The sequence below is a fragment of the Phycodurus eques genome, chromosome 7 (genome assembly GCF_024500275.1).
Source record: "Phycodurus eques isolate BA_2022a chromosome 7, UOR_Pequ_1.1, whole genome shotgun sequence".
NCBI lineage: Eukaryota > Metazoa > Chordata > Actinopteri > Syngnathiformes > Syngnathidae > Phycodurus > Phycodurus eques.
The window spans coordinates 928018-952098 of record NC_084531.1 but is presented as its reverse complement, the minus strand read 5'-3'; the positions used below and the strand labels follow the sequence as shown (position 1 = coordinate 952098).

At 41.1% G+C, this 24081-nt stretch overlaps 1 protein-coding gene across 1 annotated transcript in view; it reads right to left on the bottom strand.

Annotated features, from left to right (window-relative positions):
- Positions 1 to 501: 501 nt before the first annotated feature.
- The window catches only part of akap1b (A kinase (PRKA) anchor protein 1b), a 53297-nt gene continuing 29717 nt past the window's right edge, over positions 502 to 24081 (bottom strand). The window contains exons 3-11 of the mRNA XM_061681912.1: positions 21980 to 22104; positions 18036 to 18162; positions 17744 to 17871; positions 10350 to 10527; positions 9349 to 9499; positions 7980 to 8047; positions 7732 to 7805; positions 7589 to 7654; positions 502 to 2466 (exon numbers count right to left, since the gene is read on the bottom strand). Of these exons, the coding sequence (XP_061537896.1) occupies positions 2404 to 2466; positions 7589 to 7654; positions 7732 to 7805; positions 7980 to 8047; positions 9349 to 9499; positions 10350 to 10527; positions 17744 to 17871; positions 18036 to 18162; positions 21980 to 22104 (980 nt within the window). The 3' untranslated portion in view covers positions 502 to 2403. The remainder of the gene's footprint in view (positions 2467 to 7588; positions 7655 to 7731; positions 7806 to 7979; positions 8048 to 9348; positions 9500 to 10349; positions 10528 to 17743; positions 17872 to 18035; positions 18163 to 21979; positions 22105 to 24081) is intronic.

Sequence of the window (24081 nt, the reverse complement as noted above, 5' to 3'; positions counted from 1 at the left end):
CCTGCAGTCCAGACCGGTCTCCCATTGAAAATGTGTGGCGCATTACGAAGCGTAAAATACGACAGCGGAGACCCCGGACTGTTGAACAGGTGAAGCTGTACATCGAGCAAGAATGGGACAGAATTCCACCGACAAAGCTTCAACAATGAGTGTCCTCAGTTACCAAACGTTTATTGAATGTTCTTCAAAGAAAAGGTGATGTAACACAGTGGTAAACATGACCCTGTCCCAGCTTTTTTGGAACGTGTTGCAGCCACAAAATCCCAAGTTAATGATTATTTGCTAAAAACAAAGTTTATCAGTGTGAACATTAAATATCTTGTAGTGTATTCAATTAAATATAGGTCCAACAAGATTTGCAAATTGTTGTAGTTTTTGTTTAACACAACGTCCCAACTTCATTGGAATTGGGGTTGTACTTATCTTGCTTTGAGGATTGACAAATAAGACATTTAGAATTCCTCCACAAATAATGAGCACTTTGAAAAGAGGGCATATGAACACTTTAAACAGTCTTTTATTATTTTGTTGCCCCACCCCAATAGATCTGTACAATCAAAATAAAGATGAGCCTTGTAAAAATGTTCTTCTGTACATGTTAAATCTTCTAGGCACAGTATTTTCAAATAACCCAATGACGACTTGTCTAGCTATGCAAAATCAAACAAAAAACAGTCCCACAATTAAAAAAAACAAAAAACCAACAATAGGGGCGAGTGAAAGGTTGAGGCAAGATGAACTAGAACACACCAAATAATAGCAATAAATACCCATCATTCCCTTTAAATTCAACTCTTTGTCAGTGTTACAGAAAATACAGTCATATCTTATTTACATAGAACCAAAGTAACTATTTAGGTGTCGTGGAAGTTCATTCATTTTCATTAAAGGAGATCTACAGTATTTACTATATAATTGGGGGTACAGATAAGAGACGACAGGCTCCTGGGAAAATTTTTTATTTTATTTTTTTAAAGCCAATTTACACTCAAACCCGCCAGAAGCTGCCTTCAGGAACACAGATTCCAAGCACCCACCTGGGTTTTGCAGATTTATGACCCATTATGTTCCTCAACCAAAAAGGTATTTCTTTTGTTTTACAAAAGCTTTAAAAAAATAAAAATCATCAAATGTTGAAGTCTGTGTTTTAAGTAGCCCACTCATTTATAATGTACACGGAGCCCCCGGTTTAAACATAACAGGTTCTGATCTGAATTTTCAATCCCCCCCTCCTCCCAAAAAGGACGCTGGACTCGTTTGCTTTTTATTTGTGTCATCACTTGGTTGCGCTTTCTGATTGAAAAACAAAAGCAATATGCATGCAGAAAATGGAAACCTCATTTGTATCCAATTAACCCTGTCAACCACAGAGGATACATCTGTAAATCTTGCATTCAGTTGGTACAGGTCTCAAGACAGTTACGAACTGTAGTGCAGCTGGTATATGATGAGGTCCTGGATTTTAAACTAAGCAAGTTTAGTTATTGTCGAGTAAAAAGCCACACAGTACAAGACTCACGTAGTGGTCTCCAATCTCCTATTATATTGAATAATGAACCATACAATGTCAGTATGTAGTGTACGTCTCGGAGCATCTTTTCCCTTAGGGTTTATATATTTATTTTGTCATCTTGAGGACTTAAATGTTCTTACAATTTTTGGAATACTCTGACACCTCAAACAAAAAAAAAAAGCACACACTTCTCAAAAGAACTCAATTTAGAAACATGAACTCATCGACTTTCTATTTTTATGAATACAATACTTGCGCTTTCGTGGTACTGTGAGAGAAAAGTGGGGAAGCATAATTTGAGTCAAAAAGCATCTTTGATAGTCTGCTGAGAGGCTGGATCTCAAATTCATAGAGAACAGCATTTTGAGAACAGCTATAGCACAGCCGGGTGACCATTTCCACGCTTTGACTGCTTAATATCGACTCAGCCTTGCAGCATTGAAACATTACTTTCCCAACAGAGTTTGACCAGAGAAAAAAAACATTTATGCAAACAATGGAAATTTACTGAGCTATGGTTGTCATTGAATTGGTAATTAACAAGTGCCTACGTATTCTGACATTGGCCTCATCACACAACATGATGCTTGAAAGATGATGCCCAAAACCCAGCGCAAAAGTAAGGTTGGGGAAGAAAAATATATTGGTTGAACCTTTATTTAAATTACAATATAAACCCTTTTGGTTCATTTACATGTAGCGCTTCCTTTCATTTGGGATCTTTATTTCACAACAAAACCAAGAAAAAGTCTTATTTTGAAGCAGTGCTGTTCTCAAAGACTATGCCTGAAAATTATTTTTAATGTCTTTTTTCAAGGAAAAGAGGAACAAAAAGACAACAACAACAACAAAAAAAACCACCCAGTGATGTGTCTTTAAACAGTGATCGTTCAAAATCCATCCACCCATACACCCAAGCCCCTCTCTGCCAGCGTGCGGTTTATTGAAATGACCTGAAAGAGGAGACAAAATAATTGGTTAGACTAATTTCTAAAACAATTCTAGACAAGCAAACATATACTATCGTGAATAACAAATCACAAACTTGAATTTAGTCGGACTAGCTGCTCGTTTAAAGGGGAACCAAGCGCGTGCAAGTATACATTGTACGTGCCAGCACTAGTTAGAACAAGTTACTCTTATTAATATTCCATTTGTGAATTAAGAATTAAACAAAATAATTTGTCAACTTAAAGCCACAGTAAACCCTGGAGGTCAAAACTTCTTGTTATATTGTTAATGTGCATATCTTCTCTACCTGATGCCGTTTACTTAAATTTACAAATGGAGGAAGTGACATGAGAGTCAACGGAGCTACTAGCTCACGCGTTCCTTTACATTTGAGCAAGACTAAGTTCGGTAAAAATGGATAGGTAGGAACTGCAACTGTGTCAGGCTGTGAGCATCAAAGCTAAGTGTGCAGATTCATTTTCACCTATTAAACTGCCTGGGAAAAGTCGTCCGGGCCGACCGGGCATTCAAGCAGCTAGCTGCTAACGCAAGAGAGCTAGCACCATAGTCTACCATTTCATCAACGACGGCAAAATAAATTTGGCGTATTAAATTAGCGATTTAACCTGATTTCTGGATGGTGTTTTGATGATGTTGGCGGCAACAGTACATGATGGTAATTAGATTTTACACCGATCTGATCGGCTTGATCGGTATTGGCCGCTAATTAGCATTTTATGCTGATCGGCTTTCAGGTCATAATTTGTCATTGATGTTTTAGCTTTTGTCTAAAATGAGAATACTTCATACTAGAGAATACTTTAAGATACTCAGTATAGAGTACACAAGTACATACAATAAATGAACAAATCATGTAAATTGACACATTGCTCCAGCTTGCGATCGGATCGGTTATTGTTTTTTTTTTTTTTAAACTTGCCGATCGGCGGTCGAGCCCAAAAATCCTGATCGTGTAAAGCCTAAAGGTAATATAACCTTGTGGTGGCCCGCGGTAGTGAATGTTTGTGCCGGAAGCCTCCGACGAGCAGCAAAAGCCAACTTCAAAATAAATGCCTAACAAGGCATTGATGTCCAATATATTATTGGTGGGACTTTTATTTTGAAGTTGGTGCTTAGTATGAACAGTCGTCATGGCGGCTGGCTAGACTTCGACTTTTTGACTGGAGTCAGAGGTTGACTAGATGATGGTTTTAACCCAAACATGCTTGAATATTGTCCAACAATCATGTAATCAACCCATAGTTCTGCTAGTTATCACAGCATACACAGGTAGCCCGATATCCTGAGTTCTGGCTTTGGTCACGTGACATTCGCGAGGACACTTGAGACAATTTCCGTCGACAGCAGAGGGTGATACTGTCCAACATGGCTGCCCCCTGGAAAAGGTGAAAATTGATGAATTTAATTCTTACTCCACTTTTTATCAGAATACCGTGTTCAGACGAGTGGGTGCACATACAGGGTCCGACGTTAAGCCTTTTTGAGTGGTGGCCCAAAAGCCAAGATGTGCTGGCCTTGTCAGAACTGTCAGAACTTGTACTGGCCCCGTACATTCATGATAATACATTAAGTTTTAGTGATTTCATATTGGCGGAACAGTGACCGACTGGTTAGCACATATGCCTCACAGTTCTGAGGATCGGGGTTCAAATCCCAGCCCCACCTGTGTGGAGTCTGTATGTTCTCCCCGTGCCTGAGTGGGTTTTCTCTGGGCACTCCGGTTTCCTCCCACATCCCAAAAACATGCGTGGTAGGTTGATCGGAGACTCTAAAGTTGCCCTTGGGTGTGAATGTGTGCGCGAATGGTTGTTTGTTTATATGTGCCCTGCGATTGGCTGGCGACCGGTTCAGGGTGTACCCCGCCTCCCGCCCGCGAATAGCTGGGATAGGCTTCCAGCACGCCCGCGACCCGTGAGGATGAAGCGGTACAGAAAATGGATGGATGGATGATTTCATATTCAGCCTTTTTATACTGTTTCATTTGAGCCAGCATGAACGTCAATAAAATCAAATGTCAATGTGCAAATTCTGATATTACTGTGTGTTTGCATGCGTGTGTATGCACAGCTAAAACTACAAAAAAAAAAAACATCTGCAATTTACCGCAAGGTGTTTTCTAAAGTTATTATTGAGCTGAAATAGCCACGTTTGGGCAGACAGTGCCAGACAAATGTTACAAAACATGAAAGCTGTTGTATTTGTTTGTCTAAATCTAAACACGACGGGTAGCGTGCCGTTGCCTTCATAGTCATGACGACCTTTCCAACATTGCCGCCACGTAGGCATGACAGTCAGCCAGGCTGGCTTATCTAGTTTTAAAACCTATGCCCGGGAAGCCCAATAGACGACAACGTGTGAGGTCATGTGACTTTTTGTTTTGTTTTGTCGATTGATTGGTGAACTAGACCTTAAACGTCACTAGCGCTTCGATTGGATTGAGCAAACAGCGCCCAATGCGGAAGTCAGTCTGGTGCACGAAATAGTTAATAAATAAGCAATAATTGATAAATAATGATAAATAAAAGTAGAGCGCGATATTTAGATCATAGTAATGGAGTAAAAGTACCGTTACTTCTTAACAGCAGAAGATGCAGTGTTTTTTTCTGGTCTCGTCAACCTATGACGACAGCGACAGCGATCCCGCCCCCGCCCAGGCCCCCCTCCGGAAAAACTCATTGGATCTGTACGACTCGCGTAAATAGCCTATTTTGAGTTCAAAATGGCAAATTTCGCTAAAAGGAGACTGATTTGGATGTATGCCAAAAGCATCCCCTTTTATCCAGTCAGGTAGTGCTTTGTTGCAGTTTTTCCTTACGCCATAATGTCTTTGCTGTCTCCAAAGTGTTCTCTGTCAAATCGACTGTCTGTTGTCGTACTAGAGCGGCTTTTTGCCTTTTCTTCCCCTTTAAGGGGGCCATTATGTCACCCTCTGCCACAGGCCAGAAGTGACATAACAACCCTCGCACTTTTGCTTGTTAATACATTTGAGTATGCACGGTTTGTTAAAAATTAATCAGTCGGAACTGCAACTGTGTCAGGCATTCAAGCATTAAAGATTCAATTTCACCTATTACTTCAGATTCAATTTCACCTACTATACCTGTACAGCACTTCTGGTCAGTCGTTACACAGAAACTCTTCTCAGTTTTGTACTTTAGGATTCCAATTTCTCCTAATCTTTGTCTACTGGGTTGATTTCAAAGGTATACATCTTCCAAATAAACATGCTCAACCAATACTTGTAACTCTAGCAATCGCTAAAAAAAAACACCTTGAAATGGAAAGATTATAGTTGCTGTGGGGTGGGGCTGCTCCCCTTTTCTCTGTGGTCTTCCAGCCGGTCGGGCCGGGCCCACACGAGTCTAGCCTCTTACTTTGTTTACACACGCAGCACATTTTTATTACTCACACTGGACATACTTAGCACATTGGGCACATTCACATCTCGCTCAGGGTCCCCTGGGGGGCTGGCACGAAGCATGATGAGGCGGACGCCGGGCCGGGTCCTGCCACATCTGTGCTGGTCTCTGGTCTGGTCATTGCCCTCTCTCTGCCCTGCTGGTCCTCCAGTTTTAATGCATCATACAACCTTCATTGGGGGGAGGGCAGTGTTGCGTTGGAGAGGATGTTCGAGCACTCCGGCCTGCCATGCCTTTCCCCCGCAGATTTGTTTAATTGCACCACATAGTCGCACATCCTTTGTGGAGCGGCTGTAGGTCATCATTGCCCCGTGACCGCCTCGCCTCACCCCCACCAGTTTCCCCAATTTTAATTCACGACACCCTAACACACACGATCACGGTACACGAATAATAGTTGCCAGTCGGGGATCTGGTAACCATAGAAACAGTGTGGGTGGTGGGTATTCACATTTGTCTTGGCTTGACTCCTGGGGCCTGCGCAGGTGTTTAGACACTATAAAAGCATCCCACCGCACCACTCATCAGTAGCACTGCCTTGCTCATTTCCCACATCCTGTCCTGCCCTGTTCTGTCCTCTCTCATCTTGTCCTATTGGTTAGTTGTTGCAGGTCCTCACAGGGTGTCCCAACCCCCTCGTCCACAAATAAGAACATGATTTGACTTTTGTAACGTTACTTGTGGTCAAATACCTAGTCTGTCTAACTATTGTTCTACTGTGGTTCACACCCTTATTTCACTTGTTCGTTTTGTCCTGTCCTGTCCTGTCAGTCCCCTAAAATCCTTTTATGTCCAGCTGCATTTTCAGTAAACATCAGAATAATTAAAAAATAAGCAGAGGGAGTATTTCAAACTCCCCTGTTGCACAGAAAAACTCTTCCAGCACAAAGGGCATACAGATAAACCATTCTGCATGGCCATGCAGCTGAACAGGCCAGCCCCAGTTGAAAAGTCGAAGTCTAGCCAGCCAACTTAACTGTTGCAGGTCAGCTGAGTCCCACATCCGCAAATAGCTGGCTAGATAAGAAGATCTGGCCAATGTTTAGCTTGTCTCAGCTGAATATTTACCAACTCTGTCTGGCTTTCTTAGTAAATAAAACAGGCAGGATGATACACGTCACACACTCGCAAATTCGCAGTGTCGCGAGACTGATAAGACCTAAAAATGGCTGCCCGCATAAGCAAAGCAGATGCAATGTTTTAAACATTTCTTCAGAATAAATACTTCATAGATTTAAGTAAACAGCATCAGATAAGGAAGATATGCATCTTTAAAATAAAGTTTTGAAATTGTCGGTGAAAATTGTCGGTTTAGTTCCCTTTTGAGTAATGTTATTCCGATGTATAGGTCAACATTATTTATGGGGAGCCTTTTGGTCTAAATGTCGTTCACTGGCGTATTATTGCGTTTCAGTATTATTGGGAGGTGAACAAACTTATGCCACTTTTGTTTCCATGGCACAGCCAAATTTAATATGTAATACACAATTCAAAAGCAACATATTTTTAGGTCCCTTTCGTTAACGTCAACCTTTATTCAGATACCCCAGCTTTCAAATTTAAATTTGTATCACGAGAGATCCCTTTAAAGGTAGTTTTGAAATGTCGATAAAGCAAACGTGTCTGGGAATATACAGTTAAATAGAATTAGGAGAGGAGAAGGAGGAGGATTGTGGTGTCTTACCTCTTCTCCCACCATGTTCCAAAGATGAACCAGTGGGAGGCCTGTATTATTATCATAGTTTGAAACCTTTAAAATACAAAGATTTATTGCCAGTTAGTGACAGCCAACTAACAGTCAGGGCGAGTTTACTGAAAATGGCTTACTTGTGCAAGCAATGCAACTCCTCTTGTCATCTCGTCTAATGCTGACGTGGCCTCGGATGAAAAACGATCCTCTCCTAATACATTCATACAGTACATGGACATTAAGAACTCAAACTAATGCCATCAGTTCTAAATGCAGAATAAACAATTCAAAGAGAACCATACAAAAGTAACTTCTACTATTCCAAATCAGGTATTAAATGTATTCATAGTGAGGTGTTATGGATTAAGTTCTATGTCAACAGTACCTGGGAGGGGAGCGATGTTGTCAAGTAATACTTCAGCCCCTTGAAACGGTAGTGTTACAAAATCAGACCTAAAGAAAAGGGCAAAGATATTGACCGTTCTAACACACACCGTAATCACCATTATAACAACCAGCAAAATTCATATTTTACTATAATCCAGCAGCCCCTAGTTTAGACTGCACATTCAAATGTAAAGCGCTTTATTAATCCAACAAAAATGTTTTAGTTATTTTTCCATCAATCTTTAAGAACATATTACAGCAACATTGGCACAGTTATTCTGTAAAGGGGCTCTAAGAAGATATTCATGTTTTGTTTCTAAATATATTAAATGTGTTTTAAGTGCTGAAAACATGCAAAAACAATTTCGTGCTGAATTGTTGAGCGACAGCTTAGGCATCTTTTTCACCATTTGAATTTTTGTGATTTTGATGGCGGGGCTAAAACACAGCCTCATGACATCACGAGGCTGGGGCGTATACTTTGTAGCACGAGTTCCCTCCCCCACTATATAAGTACAAAAAGACGTCATTTCGTTTGACTGCTCAGTTGTGAGTTAGCCGTGTTTAGCATCCATAAGGCCCATTTACCACTCCAGCTTTCAGTTAGCAAATTAACAATGGCTACACCCCGAAAATGCATCTGCGCTGGATGCCCCAATTTACAGAACAGCTCGGCGATGCGTTTTTTAATGTCCCAAAAAAACGAGGAAATAAAAATAAAAACAAGCAATGGATTGACTTTTTGAAGACACGCAAATGGCGAGCTGAACAGCAACACAACCAACTGACTCCGCGGTGCGCATTTTACAACGGATAGATTTGTAAACTTTCAGAGACAACATGGCTTCGTGGGTAACGTGATACCAGTGAATGGGACAGTGCCGACTGACGACCTACCTGGGCTTCCTCCTACTGTCCCACTATCGTCAGATGCCGTGTTCGGCTGTGACGTGTCACCAACAACGAGGGTAAGTTGACTTGTGTGCTTGTGAGCCTCCTAACGTGATTTTCCATTGTATAAGCTATCACCCCTTCTGTATGTTTGATTCCTTTTGGCGCATCCATTCGAAAAGCCCACAGTGTCTGAGAGCTGAGAGTTGGCCCTTATTATTCAAGTTTTGAAACCTGATTTTATATACTTAGACATTTTATTATTCATTCAAATTTGGCAGGCTTGTTAAGACCACTCTTTTGGACCTGCTTAGTGCCTTAAAGTTTCACTTCGAGGTCAGAAGCACTTTGAGCAGCTGTAAAAATGACAGATGTTCTTGCGACAGTTGCTGGTGCTGAATTTATCGAAGGAGCTGCACCTAAATAAAATTCTTTATAGACACAGGCCCTTATACAGAACTTCCATATAGCAATACCTTATTTGCCGCAGTGAGTCGATCTTGACTCTGTCATAGCCGCCATAATCAACATATCTTATTGCCACTTCATTCGATTCTTTGTAGAAGGTGATGACCTGAGCTCTCCACCAGGCTCCTTCCAATGCTGGAGCAGCACATATCACACCAACTAGATGATGAAGACAGAGAGACCATGTGTTAATTTGTCCAAAAGCGCAGTGAGGGAGAAGTGCAACAGCTTGCAAGATAATGCAACAACCTGCAAGACAATGGTATGTTTTTGAAGTTTTGGAACCACCACAACACAAACAGAGGAAAGTGTCTATTTATATCATGATATCAGTCCTGATCAGTGGGGGACAATTAATATTCCAAAGGGGCCATGCAAGAAACTGGAACAGGTGTCTAAGGCCATGCCAAGATGCTAACGTCAACTGTTATTAATTTTATGTACTTACTTAAAGCATTAAACTGTATTGTTTCAATAAGGCGCTCCTTGGTATGTTAGAATAATGAAATATGAGCCAAAATTACATTAACATTACTATTTCATCAAAATTCACGCACACAGACAAAAAAAGTCAACATTGTGAGTCGTTTCTATATTTCTAAGCGTGCTGACATTATGAGCATCAACAGCTAAATCATATTAGCCATTCCGAGTTGGGACTACCAAATAATTATCAGCCCAAATCAAACTCGTCCCTCCACCGTGCAAGAAATAAGAATGGTGCTAACAAGGGGACCACTGCTCACAATGTTGCTAATAAAAAAAAAATGAAAATAAAAAATAAAAATCACAAGAGGGGTTGAAAAAGTTGCTAACACCGAAGACATGTCGTTGCTGTTGCTTTTTTGGACCGCTCACAAATGTGCACATAAATATACAAGCACTGTTTTTCAAAACAAAAGGACCACATATTTTATGTTTTATTCTGACTTTATGAAGAATTTGAGGACCGGTCAGCGACTGCAGATGAGCTGACCTAGACTCCATTTTTATTTACAAGTATAGTTACCTTCAGCTGGGGAAGGAAGGGTGGGGGCGCCTGGCTGGGAGTAGCACAAGAACATCTGCTGGTCAAGGCTTCTTAGGGCATGGTAAGTAGGATGGGTGTGCTGCTGCACAAAAACGTGCCCGGCTGATACAATATTGACCACAATCACTTCAACCGTCACACCGCTGGGCAGAAGAAGCTAGGCGACAAATGACAACAAAGTGTTAAAAGCAAAATAGAAAATGAGCACTCAGACAGGAGCAGATCTCCGACAAGGAAAAACAATCTTGGTGGCTGTAATGTTTGTAGTCGTTCATGGATGTAACTCTCCATGTTTTAAAAAAAAAAAAAAAAAAGACAAAAAAACGATTGTTATCTGGATCTGCGAAACATTACATTAATGACGACATTAAATGTCTCTTCTAAGCATGAAGTGTCTGGATCAATTACAATTAATGTAAACAACACCAAAGAGCCAAATTGAAGAAAGTTCAAAACTACATGATATAAACAGGGGTGCACATACCAATTTTGGTGTGGCTCTCAAAGGAGCACCATAGGTTGTTGCTTGGTGCTCATTTTGATCCACGACCTCACTAGATGAACTTACAGCAGCTGAAATAAGTATTTAACACGTCACCATTTTTCTCACGAAATATACTTCCAAAGGTGCTATTAACCTGAAACATTTCACCAGATGTTGGGAACAACCCAAGTAATCCATACATACAAATAAAATAGAACAAATGAGCTCAGAAATTAAATTCTTTGTCAATAATGTGAAATGACACAGGGAAAAAGTATTGAACACATGAAGGGAGGTGCAAAAAGGCATGGAAAGCCAAGACGCCTAAAATGTATCAATCAAACAACAGTCCAGCCCCTTGTCAGTGCAAATGAATATCAGCTGGTTCAGTCCTACAACCCCAATTCCAATGAAGTTGGGACATTGTGTTAAACAAATAAAAACAGAATACAATGATTTGCAAATCATGTTCGACCTATATTTAATTGAATACACTACAAAGACAAGATATTTCATGTTCAAACTGATAAACTTGATTGTTTTTAGCAAATAATCATTAACTTCGAATTTTATGGCTGCAACACGTTCCAAAAAAGCTGGGACAGGTGGCAAAAAAAGACTGAGAAAGTTGAGGAATGCTCATCAAACACCTGTTTGGAACATCCCACAGGTGAACATGCTCATTGGGAACAGGTGGGTGCCATGATTGGGTAGAAAAGGAGCTTCCCTGGATTACTAAGTCATTCACAAGCAAAGGGGGGCAAGGTTCAGAAAATAGTCGAACAGTCTAAAGACAATGTTCCTCTATGTACAATTGCAAGGAATTTAGGGATTTCATCATCTACGGTCCATATCAAAAGGTTCAGACAATCTGGAAAAATCACTGCATGTAACTGACAAGGCCGAACACCAACATTGAATGCCCGTGACCTTCGAACCCTCAGGCGGCACTGCATCAAAAACCGACATCAATGTGTAAAGGATATCACCACGTGGGCTCTGGAACACTTCAGAAAACCAATGTCAGTATGTACAGTTTGGCGCTACATCCGTAAGTGCAACTTGAAACTCTACTATGCAAAGCAAAAGCCACTTAACAACACCCAGAAACGCCGCCGGCTTCTCTGGGCCCGAGCTCATCTAAGATGGACACATGCAAAGCGGAAAAGTGTTCTGTGGTCCGACGCGGCCACATTTCAAATTGTTTTGGGAAATTGTGGACGTCGTGTCCTCCGGGCCAAAGAGGAAACGCACCATCCGGACTGAATTCCACCTACAAAGCTTCAACAATTAGTGTTGTCAGTTCCCAAGCGTTTATTGAATGTTGTTAAAAGAAAAGGTGATTTAACACAGTGGTAAACATGACCTTGTCTCACCTTTTTTGGAACGTGTTGCAGGGATAAAATTCTAAGTTAATGATTTGCTAAGAACAATAAAGTTGATCAGTTTGAACATTAAATATCTTGTCTTTGTCGTGTATTCAATTAAATAGAGGTCGAACATGATTTGCAAATCATTGTATCCTGTTTATTTTTGTTTAACACAACGTCCCAACTTTATTGGAATTGGGGTTGTAATTGATGGCCAACAAAAAGGTCTTATTACCAAGGTGTGAGTCATGAGACATCTCATGATGGGCAAGAGCAAAGAGCTGTCTCAAGACCATCACAAAGTAATTGTTGCAAAACATAACGATGGCATTGGTTACAGGAGCATATCTAACCTTCTGAATGTTCCACTGACCACGGTTGGGGCCATAATAAATAAGTGGAAAGCCAATCATACCACCATAAGTTTGCCTCAATCAGGTGCGCCTAGCAAAATTTGTGACAGAGAAGTGCAAAGAATAATCAGAAGAGTTGTCCAAGCGCAAAGGACTACCTGGGGTGAGCTTAAAAAAGACCTGGAATTAGCACGTACTGTTGTCACAAGGAAAACAGTGAGTAATGTACTCTGCCGCCATGGCCTGTATGCACACTCACCACGCCAGACCCCATTGCTGGGGGAAGAAAGCATGTCAAAGCTTGTTTAAAGTTTGCTGAACAACATTTGGACAAGCCAGTTAAATACTGGGAGAATATAGTCTGGTCTGACGAGAGCAAAATTGAACTGTTTGGATGCCAGTATGCACACCACGTTTGGGAGGAGAAACGGCACTGCACATCACCCTAAAAACACCATACCAACAGTGAAGTTCGGAGGTGGGAACATGATGGTGTGGGGCTGCTTTCCAGCAAATGGTACTGGTAAACTTCACATTATTGAAGGGAGGATGGATGGGGAAATGTACAGAGACATTCTTGACAAAAATCTGCTGCCATGAACAAGGATGATGAAAATGAAACGAGGGTGGACATTTCTGCAGGATAATGATCCAAAACATACTGCCAAGGGAAATCTCATTTGGTTTCAAAGAAAAAAAATAAAGCCGCTAGAACGGCCCAGCCAATCACCTGACTTGAATCCAATCGAAAAGCTACAGAAAGAACTGAAACTCAAGGTCCACATAAAGAAGCCCAGGGAACAGTCAAGATTTGAAGACTGCTTGTGTGGAGGAATGGGCCAAAATCACACCAGAGCAATGCATGTGACTAGTTGCTCCATATAGGAGGAGTCTTGAAGCTGTCATTGCAAACAAAGGCTTTTGCACAAATTATTAAATAACTTCCAGTTGGTGTGTTCAATACTTTTTCCCTGTGTCATTTAACATTATTACATGACTTAATTTCTGAGCTTATTTGTTCTACTTTCTTTGTATGTATCATCAATAGCACCTTTGTAAATATATTTATGAGAAAAATCATACAGCGGCTAAAATACTCATTTTAGCCGCTGTATGTCCGTTTGTAGACATGTTTGTTACTTATTTTCTGCACAAATAAAGCACTAAAACGCGGTTTTTTTTTAATGACGTGACAACTGGTTTTTTTCCCACTTTTAGGTCTTATTTTATGTGGTTTACATTTTATTAGGCAATGTTCACACTGCAGGTCAATTCAGATTTTTTGCCCAATGTGACATGTACAGTCCCCTGAAAAAGTATTGCCGCCCTTTCTAAAACTGTTGTATTTTTGTATAGTTTCCCCACTTTAATGTTTAAGATCACACAAGTTTAATTAGACAAATATCACCCAAGTGAACTTAAAATAAATTTTAAATGTTGATTTCATTTATTTAGGGGGGGGGGGAAAAAAAAAAACTTTACCTGGCCCTCTGTGAGAAAGTAAATGCCCCCCTTGTTAAATCAAGAAATCATTTTGGCTAATCAATATTTTTGGTTAATTTACACTGACCTGTTCAATCAAGTAATCCCCTAAACAGAATCTGCCCCCACAAAATCAAGTTGTACAAATGATCTAAAAAAGCTGCAACAAAATGACGACCCAAGAAATTCCAGAACAGTTGAGAAATAAAGGAATTATCCGCCTGGAAAGGGTTACAAAATCCAGTTCTAAAGCTTTAGGATTGCAGCAAACCATAGGGAGAGCCATTAATCCTCACATGGAGAAAACATGAAACAGTGGTGAACCTTCCCAGGAGTGGCCGGCCAACAAAGATTACCCCAAGAGAACAGCAATGACTCATCCAGGAAGCCACAAAGGAACTCAGGACAACTTGATGCACACTTCTGAAAAGGAAGTGTTTCAAATAATACGTGGATGTCAATGCATTCTGATTTTTTAAAAAAAGGTTAAAAATAATTTGCGTGTGTGTAGATATAGTTTGCAATGATGTGTACTTTGTATCGGTCCGTTGTGGTGAAGAAGTAGCTAAGCCGAAAGGCGAAGCTCTCAATTTACCGGTCGATCTACGTTCGTACCCTCACCTATGGTCACGAGCTGTGGGTCAAAGTGGCCGAAATGAGTTACCGCAGCAGGGCTCTCCCTTAGAGATAGGTTGAGAAGCTTGGTCATCCGGAAGGGGCTCAGAGTAGAGCTACTACTCCTCCGCATTGAGAGGAGCCAGATCAGGTGGCTGGGGCATCTGATGAGGATGCCTCCTGGACGTCTCCCGGACGCCTCCCTGGTGAGGTTTTCCGGGCACGTCCGACCGGGAGGAGACCCCGGGGACGACCCAGGACACGCTGAAGAGACTATGTCTCAAGGCTGGCCTGGAAACACCTCGGGATCCCCCACGGGAAAGCTGGTTTAAGTGGCTTGGGAGAAGGAAGTCTGGGCTTGCCTGCTAAAGCTACTGCCCCTGCGACCAGACCTCGGATAAGCGGAAGAAAATGGATGGATGATTTGAAATCTGTGGTAGTGAAAGTGAATTATGCATATTTCAGGGGACTTTTGTTCCAGCCTGTATATGCTACCCTTGGGTCAAATTCTTCAGAACTTTAATCTTGACTATCATAGCTATGCAGATGACACACAGTTATATCTAGCAGTCTCCAGATGACTATAGTTCAACTATTATTGGTTGGCTTTTATTTTGAAGGTGCCTTTCGCCGCTCGTTAGCGACTTATTACCGTAATGGCTAGTATGAACAAAATTAAGGGCAGCTGGCTTGACTTATTCTTTACAAGTGGAGCCTGGCTTGACCGCAGTAAAAAAAGGGCACTTCTATCGTCAACTGTAGTCTGCAAAACGTGTATAGATGTTCCGAAAAAAAACAGGTGTATCTGTATAAAAATAACCTGAAGATGAAGGCCATTATCGAGTGCGATGCGTGCATCACGTTAAGGAGAGCCATTCCTGTAACGTAAACACCACCGCTGAGCACTCTGCGATCAAGGTGGCAGTTGAAGAGCTTGTGTTTTTGTGTGCGCTCCATGACTGGGCCAGGAAGATAAAATAGTTGTTTGCCGATAACATACGAGATAGTGTTCACGGGGTTTGCTTTCATTAGCATTAGCAGCTACTAGCTGGCATCGTTGCGTTAGCGATCACGTGAATAGTTTTGACAGTGGGCCGGCCGTCGCTGTCTGAGCTAACTGTTCCGGACAGTTGGCTTTCCACTGTGTGGCATTCTCAAGAATCACTCTTGTATTTTGTTTTTCTTTTTTGTCGCTTTATATACAGATCGCCGCATTGTATTTGTTCCACATTATGTCACATTTCTCCTTCTGGTGGTGTTACGTACGCGAACGTTTCGTTCAGAAGAACAAATCTTTTTAGTGAACGAACTGAACTGAATCAGTTTATGAAATGATTCGTTCTTTTGAGCTTGGCCGCCGCCGGCCGCTATTAGACGAGCGAGTCGGCTGGGAGTGGAAAGGGAACTGCTGAAGCGTTGTCACACACAAATGACCAATGAGCAGCCAGCATGCAGACGGGACTTCATTAAACATACTGCCCTTTGATTTGCGATTCGCCGGAGTTACTCACTCACTTCGGGCAATGGCCAGCAGCCAGTGTCAGGCAGTGCCATGCAGGTGGGGGAGGGACTTAATTGAAATGAATGTACTGAAGAACTGAAGAGTGATTCGTTTGGGGTAGGGACTTAAGTGAATTTAATGTACTGGTGTACTGAAGAACTGAAGAGCGATTCGTTCGGGGGAGACACGGAATTTAACTCAATGTACTGGGGCACTAAATAACTGAAGGGCGATTCGTTCGTTGATTTTCGCTCGCGATCCGTTATTAGACACGAGTGATTCGTTCGTTGAACTTTGTTTGTGATCTCCTCAGGAGCGATGTACTAGTACGATGAGTGATTCGTTTGCGCAAGGAACGACGTAGATGAGTGATTTTAACCCCAAGTCCTGACGTCCTCCCAGGGATAGCTTTCACTAGCAACCGTTTCTACAAGCCAACACCTAATGTTGAGTCAGTCAAGCACATGAAAACAAGCGCATATATTTAAAATAAATGTAAATTAATAATAAAATGCATATACATAAACATACATATTCTCTCTGTGTGTCTAATGCAATCGCTTTTCATTTCCTAATAATATGACAATAAACTTATAAAGCACTTCTCAAGACACTCAACGACAGTTTCCAATAATCAGATGACAATAACAGTAAGGTGAGTGAGCATGAAGCCCGGGTGGCGGGTGCTGGTGGTGTCAGAGAGACTGTCCACCGCGGTGGAATGCAGAAATGTCTCCCCGCCTTTCCTAGTTTACAATACGTGACAACAACAACGCATAGTCCTTTGGTGAACATGTTGCGTGAATGTGAACCTCAAGGATGGATCATTCACTGAATGAGGAAGCACTTTAATGATTTTGTGAAAAAGAACTGAACGAGTCGGTGAACAAATCTTTTTAAAGAACTGATTCTAATGATTCAGTACACTCAAAAGAAATGCCGTGCCCAACAGTATCTCCATGTCTTCTTGATTTCTTCTAGACTGGGCATGTTTAAGTGTCATTTTGTCATTTTTAATGGTGAGGGTAATTGACATTTTTTAAAAACTGCGGTATATCTTCAAAACAGTAATTGTCCCATGCCTGAACACAAGTACACGGACAATATAAAATCATTCAGTCGTATATTCTTTATCCTCTGCGAAGAACGACTATTACTACTGCTGAGGAGTTGTGCAGTCTCCTCTGTCTCCAGGTATATCCATATGTCATATGTCAGCCTTATGCCCCATGTAGCCAAGGCACACACACCAAAATGAGCAGCACAATGTGCATTGAATTGAAAGAGAAAGTGTGACTGTTAATTGTTGATTCTATTGTTGACATTACAGTGTGTCTTTTTGTATATTATGGAGTGCATTTTTGGGGGGAGGGAAGCTTGAATGGATTAATGGCATTTCTATTCATTTAAATGGGGAAAGATGATTTGAGAGTGTTTTGAGTTACGAGCGTGGTCTAGAAACAAATTAAACACGTATAAAGGCACCACAGCATTTACAGAATCGTCTCGCCAAGACGCTCATGTCCACAGAGACTATGCAATGTAGGAACCCAAAGATTCCCCCTTACCCATGACGTCATGGGGAGTGATGGCAATGTGAGGGGGGGTGGCGGAGGTGCATAAAGGTTGGTCAAATCCATATCTTTAAACTTCTTTCCAATCAGAGACAGGGCTTTGTCAACTTGTTGTTGCATACCTGTGCAGATATCAAACGTGGTTAAACTTTCAACAGTCGACACCAACAGCAAAAAAACGATAAAAAGCAAGTGCTATTTATTGTTAGCCAGATTCCTCTGGCACGTCAATTCCATTGTCAAAACAAGATTCTACGGAAAAGGAGGAGACGGTCCGACAACTCACCTTCTATGTGACAAATTTGGAACTCCTGTGTGTAGGGCAGGGTTGAGATATATATCTTTGCACCAGAGGTCTGCTTCAGAAAACTCACGTATCTTCCTTGCTTTCCAATTAATCGCCCAACAAGAAGCTGAAACCGAAAGACAACCAAAGAATGCACATCATCCACATTTTCAACTACTGGAGACAAATTCCTTGTGTTTTTTTGTTATTTTTTTAATTGCTTATTTTTTGGACATACTTGGCAAATAAAGATGATTCTGATTCAATTATCGCAAGTGACAACATTAGAAAACATGCATGTTAAGTCGTCTGCCAACTGCCAGTAAATAAAAACAACATGAAGGAGTACATACACAATAGAATGGTTAAAAGATTGAGTTTTAATTTGGGATTTATCGCAATGTGGAACAGACCTCTAAAGTAAGAGTCCGATAGCTGCTAAACTGCATTTTACTGATGAATGTTGTTTGAAAATGTTTACACGGGTGAAATGAACATTTGCAAAACAGAAATATCCCTCTTATAAACACTACCAGTTCAATTGTTATCGCAAGTGACAACATTAGAAAACTGCATGTGTTAGCGCGTTCATTAGTTTATGAAAATACAATTCCAGATTGTTTGCCCAATGACCGTAAACATAAAATTATATATTCAAGGGAACCCTGATTGTAACAACAAATACAGTGGAACCTCGAGAGAACGGACTAATAGGGCTGTCCGATATAGCAGATTACGGTACATTGAAGCACTGTTTTTGGTCGCTGGAGTCTGGAACACGCTATTTCTATGTCAAGCCGTTCGCCTTTGGCAACGGATTTGGAACGAGGAAGCACACAAATTCCTCGCAGCTCATGAAAGCGACTTGCCTACGATGAGTACTGTACCTGAACAATGTATACATTACCAAGCACACTGGCATGGTAAGTTTTGATAAAATGTGAAACTTGAAAACATTTCAGCTTTTTTCAAATACTTATTTACAATAACTTTGTAATCTACTGGGTGTTTTAGGGCATGAAAAAAAATCTACTAAACAATTTCGTACTGTACAGTAATATGGGTGCATTTGACCACAAAAGTGCTTCAAATGTAACGGAAAATCGGCTATATCGGATGACCCGCCTGACCCCATGGTGTCAGCGAGACTCTTTTATCAGAATCATCTTTATTTGCAAATTATGTCCAAAAAAAACACATAAGGAATTTGTCTCCTGCAATTGGAGCCGCTCTAGTACGACAACAGACAGTCAATTGACTGAGAGAACACTTTGGAGACATAAAGACATTGACAAAAAACAGTCACTGAGCAATAAAGGGTTGCTAGTTATCTGGTAATGCCGGTAAAAAAATTTTTTTTTGACAATTGTGCAAAAGATGCAGTTATCCTTGCCCAAGTCCTGTCTTTAGAACCCGCTTCTTCCTTGACTATTAAACTATCTTTTTATGGTTTACTAAATATGATAAAGTACTAAGTGTACAGTGTTCCCTTGCATCCACCCAGAGCTGTGCATGTTCGATTTGCGATGTACAGCAGCTGTACAATGAATGAATGGCAAGCTGATTGATGTACACTCACCACGGACCTCCTACTTGGTTAAAAGTGACATTGGAATAGGAGGAGGGCTAATTTCGACTAATTTCACTCAGGCGATCTCATCTTTTTTCTTTATAACAGGAGACAAAAAAGGAGTCTCAATACTAGTTCATAAAAGACTACTTTTTATAATAAATAGTACAGTAGCGGATCCAGAAGGCCGATACATAATTATACAGGTTACAATATTTAACATCTAGACACAATTGTCAATGTATACGCTCCTAATAAAGGTGTGGCAGCCTTTTTTCACACGCTCTTATCACACTTGCTTGTCACCCAATTATCACGGGAGGCGACTTTAACCTTACGCTAAATCCCCCTATGGATCGCTCAAAATCTAAAAAATAATCAGCTGCAATGCTACAATATATTACAACAGTGTAGGGACGACTTTGGACTTGTTGACATAGGGAGGCTTAAAAAAAAATAAAAAAAAAAAGCGAATATACATTTTTCTTGTTGATTCACCGCTCTTTCTCAAGAGTAGATTTGTTTTTTCTCTCAAACAATTACCTCCAAAATACATGCAATCATCATCAGTGACCACACACCAATTTCTTTCAACCTAAAAATTTAGTCAAATCTGGGACCCCCACCAACATGGCGCTTTAACACGTCCCTATTGAAGGACCTGGACTTTGATTCTTTTGTCAGGAAAGAGTGGAACGATTTTTTTCTCCCCAATCCCCATCTCTGCTGCGGGAAACTGTCTGTAATGAGGTCAATCATATCATTCTCTTTGTACAACAACAACAACAAAAAACAAGAACTAAAATTAGAAAATGAAATTGAGGAAAAAATTAAACATCACTTTGAAGAAATCCGCCCAAATTTTACAGGCCATAAATGTTTTAAACTGAGTGTTACAGACTAATCATCTACTAAACTCAAAGCACCTGCACAAGTTTCCCCAGGTGTCAGCAAATTGCTTCAGTTTGATTCAATTGTCTCAGTTGGTTTCAATATGGGGAAGACTGCAGACTTGACAATTGGCCAGAAGACCATCATTGATACCCTTCATAGGATGGGTAAGCCACAAATGTTCATAGCTAAGAAGGCTGGCTGTTCACAGAGTCCTGTGTCCAAGCATATCAATGGAATAAGATTCTCTTGTCTGATGAGACCAAGATAGAACCTTTTGGCCTTAATTCTAAGCGGTATGTGTGGAGTAAACCAGGCACTGCTCATCACCTGGCCAATACAGTCCCAACAGTGAAGCATGGTGGTGGCAGCATCATGCTGTGGGGGTGTTTTTCAGCTGCAGGGACAGGACGACTGGTTGCAATCGAAGCAAATATGAATGCGGCCAAGTACAGGGATATCCTGGACGAAAACCTTGTCCAGCGTGCTCAGGACCTCAGACTGGGCCGAAGGCTCACCTTCCAACAACACAATGACCCTAAGGTTTTCAGCTAAAATAATGGCGTGGCTTCAGAACCACTCCGTGACTGTTCTTGAATGACCCAGCTAGAGCCCTGACTTAAACCCAGTTGAGCATCTCTGGAGAGACCTGAAAATGCCTGTCCACCAACGTTCACCATTCAACTTGACAGAACTGGATTGGCTCTGCAAGGAGGAATGGCAGAGCATCCCCAAATCCAGGTGTGAAAAACATCATCATGCATCATTCCCAAAAAGACTCATGGCTGTATTAGCTCAATAGGCTGCTTCTACTAAATACCGAGCAAAGGGTCTGAATACTTATGGCTGTGTGATCAGTTTTTCTTTTTGAAATCTGCCAAAATTTCAACAATTCCGTCAACAAGTCAATATGGGGTGCTGTATGTACTTTAATGAGGGGAAAAAATGAACAAATTATTTTAGCAAATGGCTGCAATACAACAAACATTTAAGGGGTTCTGAATACTTTCCGTACCCACTGTTTTTCTATTGGGCCTGGAGGTGTTTATAATTAATAATTGCATTAATTTTATGATGCCTGGGTGAGACTTGGACTTTCTGCGTTAGTTCAACTCTTTCCATTTCTATTATCTAAAGGGGCACTCATCATGAATAATTAGCGGGAGAGGCGATCACGTTGATGACATAACGGGCGGCCGTGCATAACCAATTATGCCAGGCCTAGGGCTAGGGTGTTGGGGTCACGGGTGTGTATCGAGTCCGAATTTGACGACTCATGCTCGTCAAACAAGTTGAATTTGAGGTGTCAGTGGTCCGAAGCGCAGCACAGAATGCCTGCTCTGAGTGTGCCCTCATTTTTATTATATTTTATTTATATTTGTGGCTAGTTGGCAAGCTCTTGAACTGAATTTGCACCAAAAAAAAAAATAAAATTGTTAAATGTGCCTTAAAGTAATGTACATGGGGACTTGTAATGCCTCACCTTTGGCACTTCAATCTCCCAGATGACAAGCTCCGAGCTTGAGGAGGACGCATGGTTGCTATGACTTTCTCTAGTGCCCATAGTGCAGCCACTGTCCACTGAGTCCATACTGTTCACATCAGAGCCTAGACACAGACAGGTACAGTCATCACTGTTTTCAGCAGCATACACTTACCTTAAACCAGTTAACAAAATCACAAAAATCCAAGAACATAATCTGATTATAATAATCAGCTCTGTGTTCACATGCACTTCACACTTGAAATAATAAAAAAGAAAACATGGATTTACAGTTTCTTCCGTAGTATGAACATTTGTGGTAGAACTAACTAGTTATTTTCAAAACATTTTTTTTTTTTTTTTACTTTTATCCTTAAAGAATGTTAAAAAAACATCAACATGCCGATAAGGGCGATGGCGTTGCTACAAACCAATATGAGCATGATTAAGAATTTCAATTTGGCAAGGTGAATTTGAAACGCTGACTGAAGGTAAAAACATTTGCTGTTGCGCACCAAGGTCACTACACCACTTGTCCTACCCTGTTACATTTTGACTTTCGCGTGAGCTACCCTCGCTTTCTGCATTTACATCGTCATTTAAATGAAAACAAAATAATAATCATTTTCATGCATATACTTTGTTAGTCGTGATTTTTAAAAAAAATCCTCAAAATAGCAGGTTGGTCAAGACCTGAGTGGAAAAGGTACCAGAAATTGGGGCAGATCAGTACTGTACTTATGCCCAATTTCCACTCCCTAACCTGTTCCCCGTAAATTGTCTATCCTGGCTCAAACATTTGTTGTACTTGTAAAAACTTAGTAAGTAGCTTGTTAACCTTCCTTAAGTGGAAGCCAATAGAGATAGTGGTGCTCAAAGTAGATATGAGTTTTGTGAAGAAATGTGTGTTTATCCAACTTCTCATAATTAGATCACTGCCATATTCTTTGTGTAAACAGAACAGGTGCATTAAGTAAAACACTAGGGTATACACTTCAGCACAGCTTTCTGGGGGGGGGGGGGCTAAATAGGAAGCCCTTAAACTATGTAGTGCATCATTGACTCAATCATTTTGTATGTGCTGATGAGGCATGTCGTCATGAAAACCACGTTGTTGTATGAGCTTTGGTTGGGTCAGCACACGTATTACCATCTCCATGGCAATGACACACAGACAGCCTGTTAGTCCACTGTTGTGTGTGGAGGTCTTACCTTCTTCCCGAGTCTATATTAAGGATGTCCCGATGACATTTTTTTGCTTCCGAGTTTAAGTATCTTCCGATACAGAGTCCCGATCTGATACATAATCCATGCATTCATTCTATGCATACACGTATATACATGCAGTGCCACCAGAAAGTATTCACACCCTTTCCCGCTTTACACTTTTTGCTAAGACATTCCAATTCTGATTTCAGTATAGTTTAAAAAAAAAAAAAAAATCTACATAAACAGAAAACAAGCAATGAAGTCAAAGGAATTGTCTGTAGACCTCTGAGTCACGATTGTGTCAAGGCACAAATCAGGGGAAGAATACAAAATAATTTCAGAAGCGCTGAAGGTCCCGAAAAGCATTGTGGTCTTGATTATTCAGAAATTGAAGAGGTTTGGAACCACCAGGACCCTTCCTAGATCTGGCCGTCCGACCAAGCTGAGTAACCGGGGAAGAAGGGCCTTGGTCAGAGAGGTGAACAAGAACCCTATGGTCACTAAGGCGGAGCTCCACTGTTCCCTTGCGGAGATAGGAGAATCATCCAGAAGGTCCACCATTGCCAAGACTCCACCAATCAGGCCTTTATGGTAGAGTGGCCAGACAGAATCCACTTCTCAGTAAAAGGCACATGGCAGCCTGCTTGGAGTTTGCCAAAAGGCACACTAAGGATTTTCAGACATGCAGAAACAAGGAGCCTAAGTAGGCTGGCTGTTCAGAGTCCTGTGTCCAAGCATATCAATGGAATAAGATTCTCTTGACTGATGAGACCAAGATAGAAGGTTTTGGCCTTCATTCTAAGCGGTATGTGTGGAGAAAACCAGGCACTGCTCATCACCTGGCCAATACAGTCCCAACAGTGAAGCACGGTGGCAGCATCATGCTGTGGGGG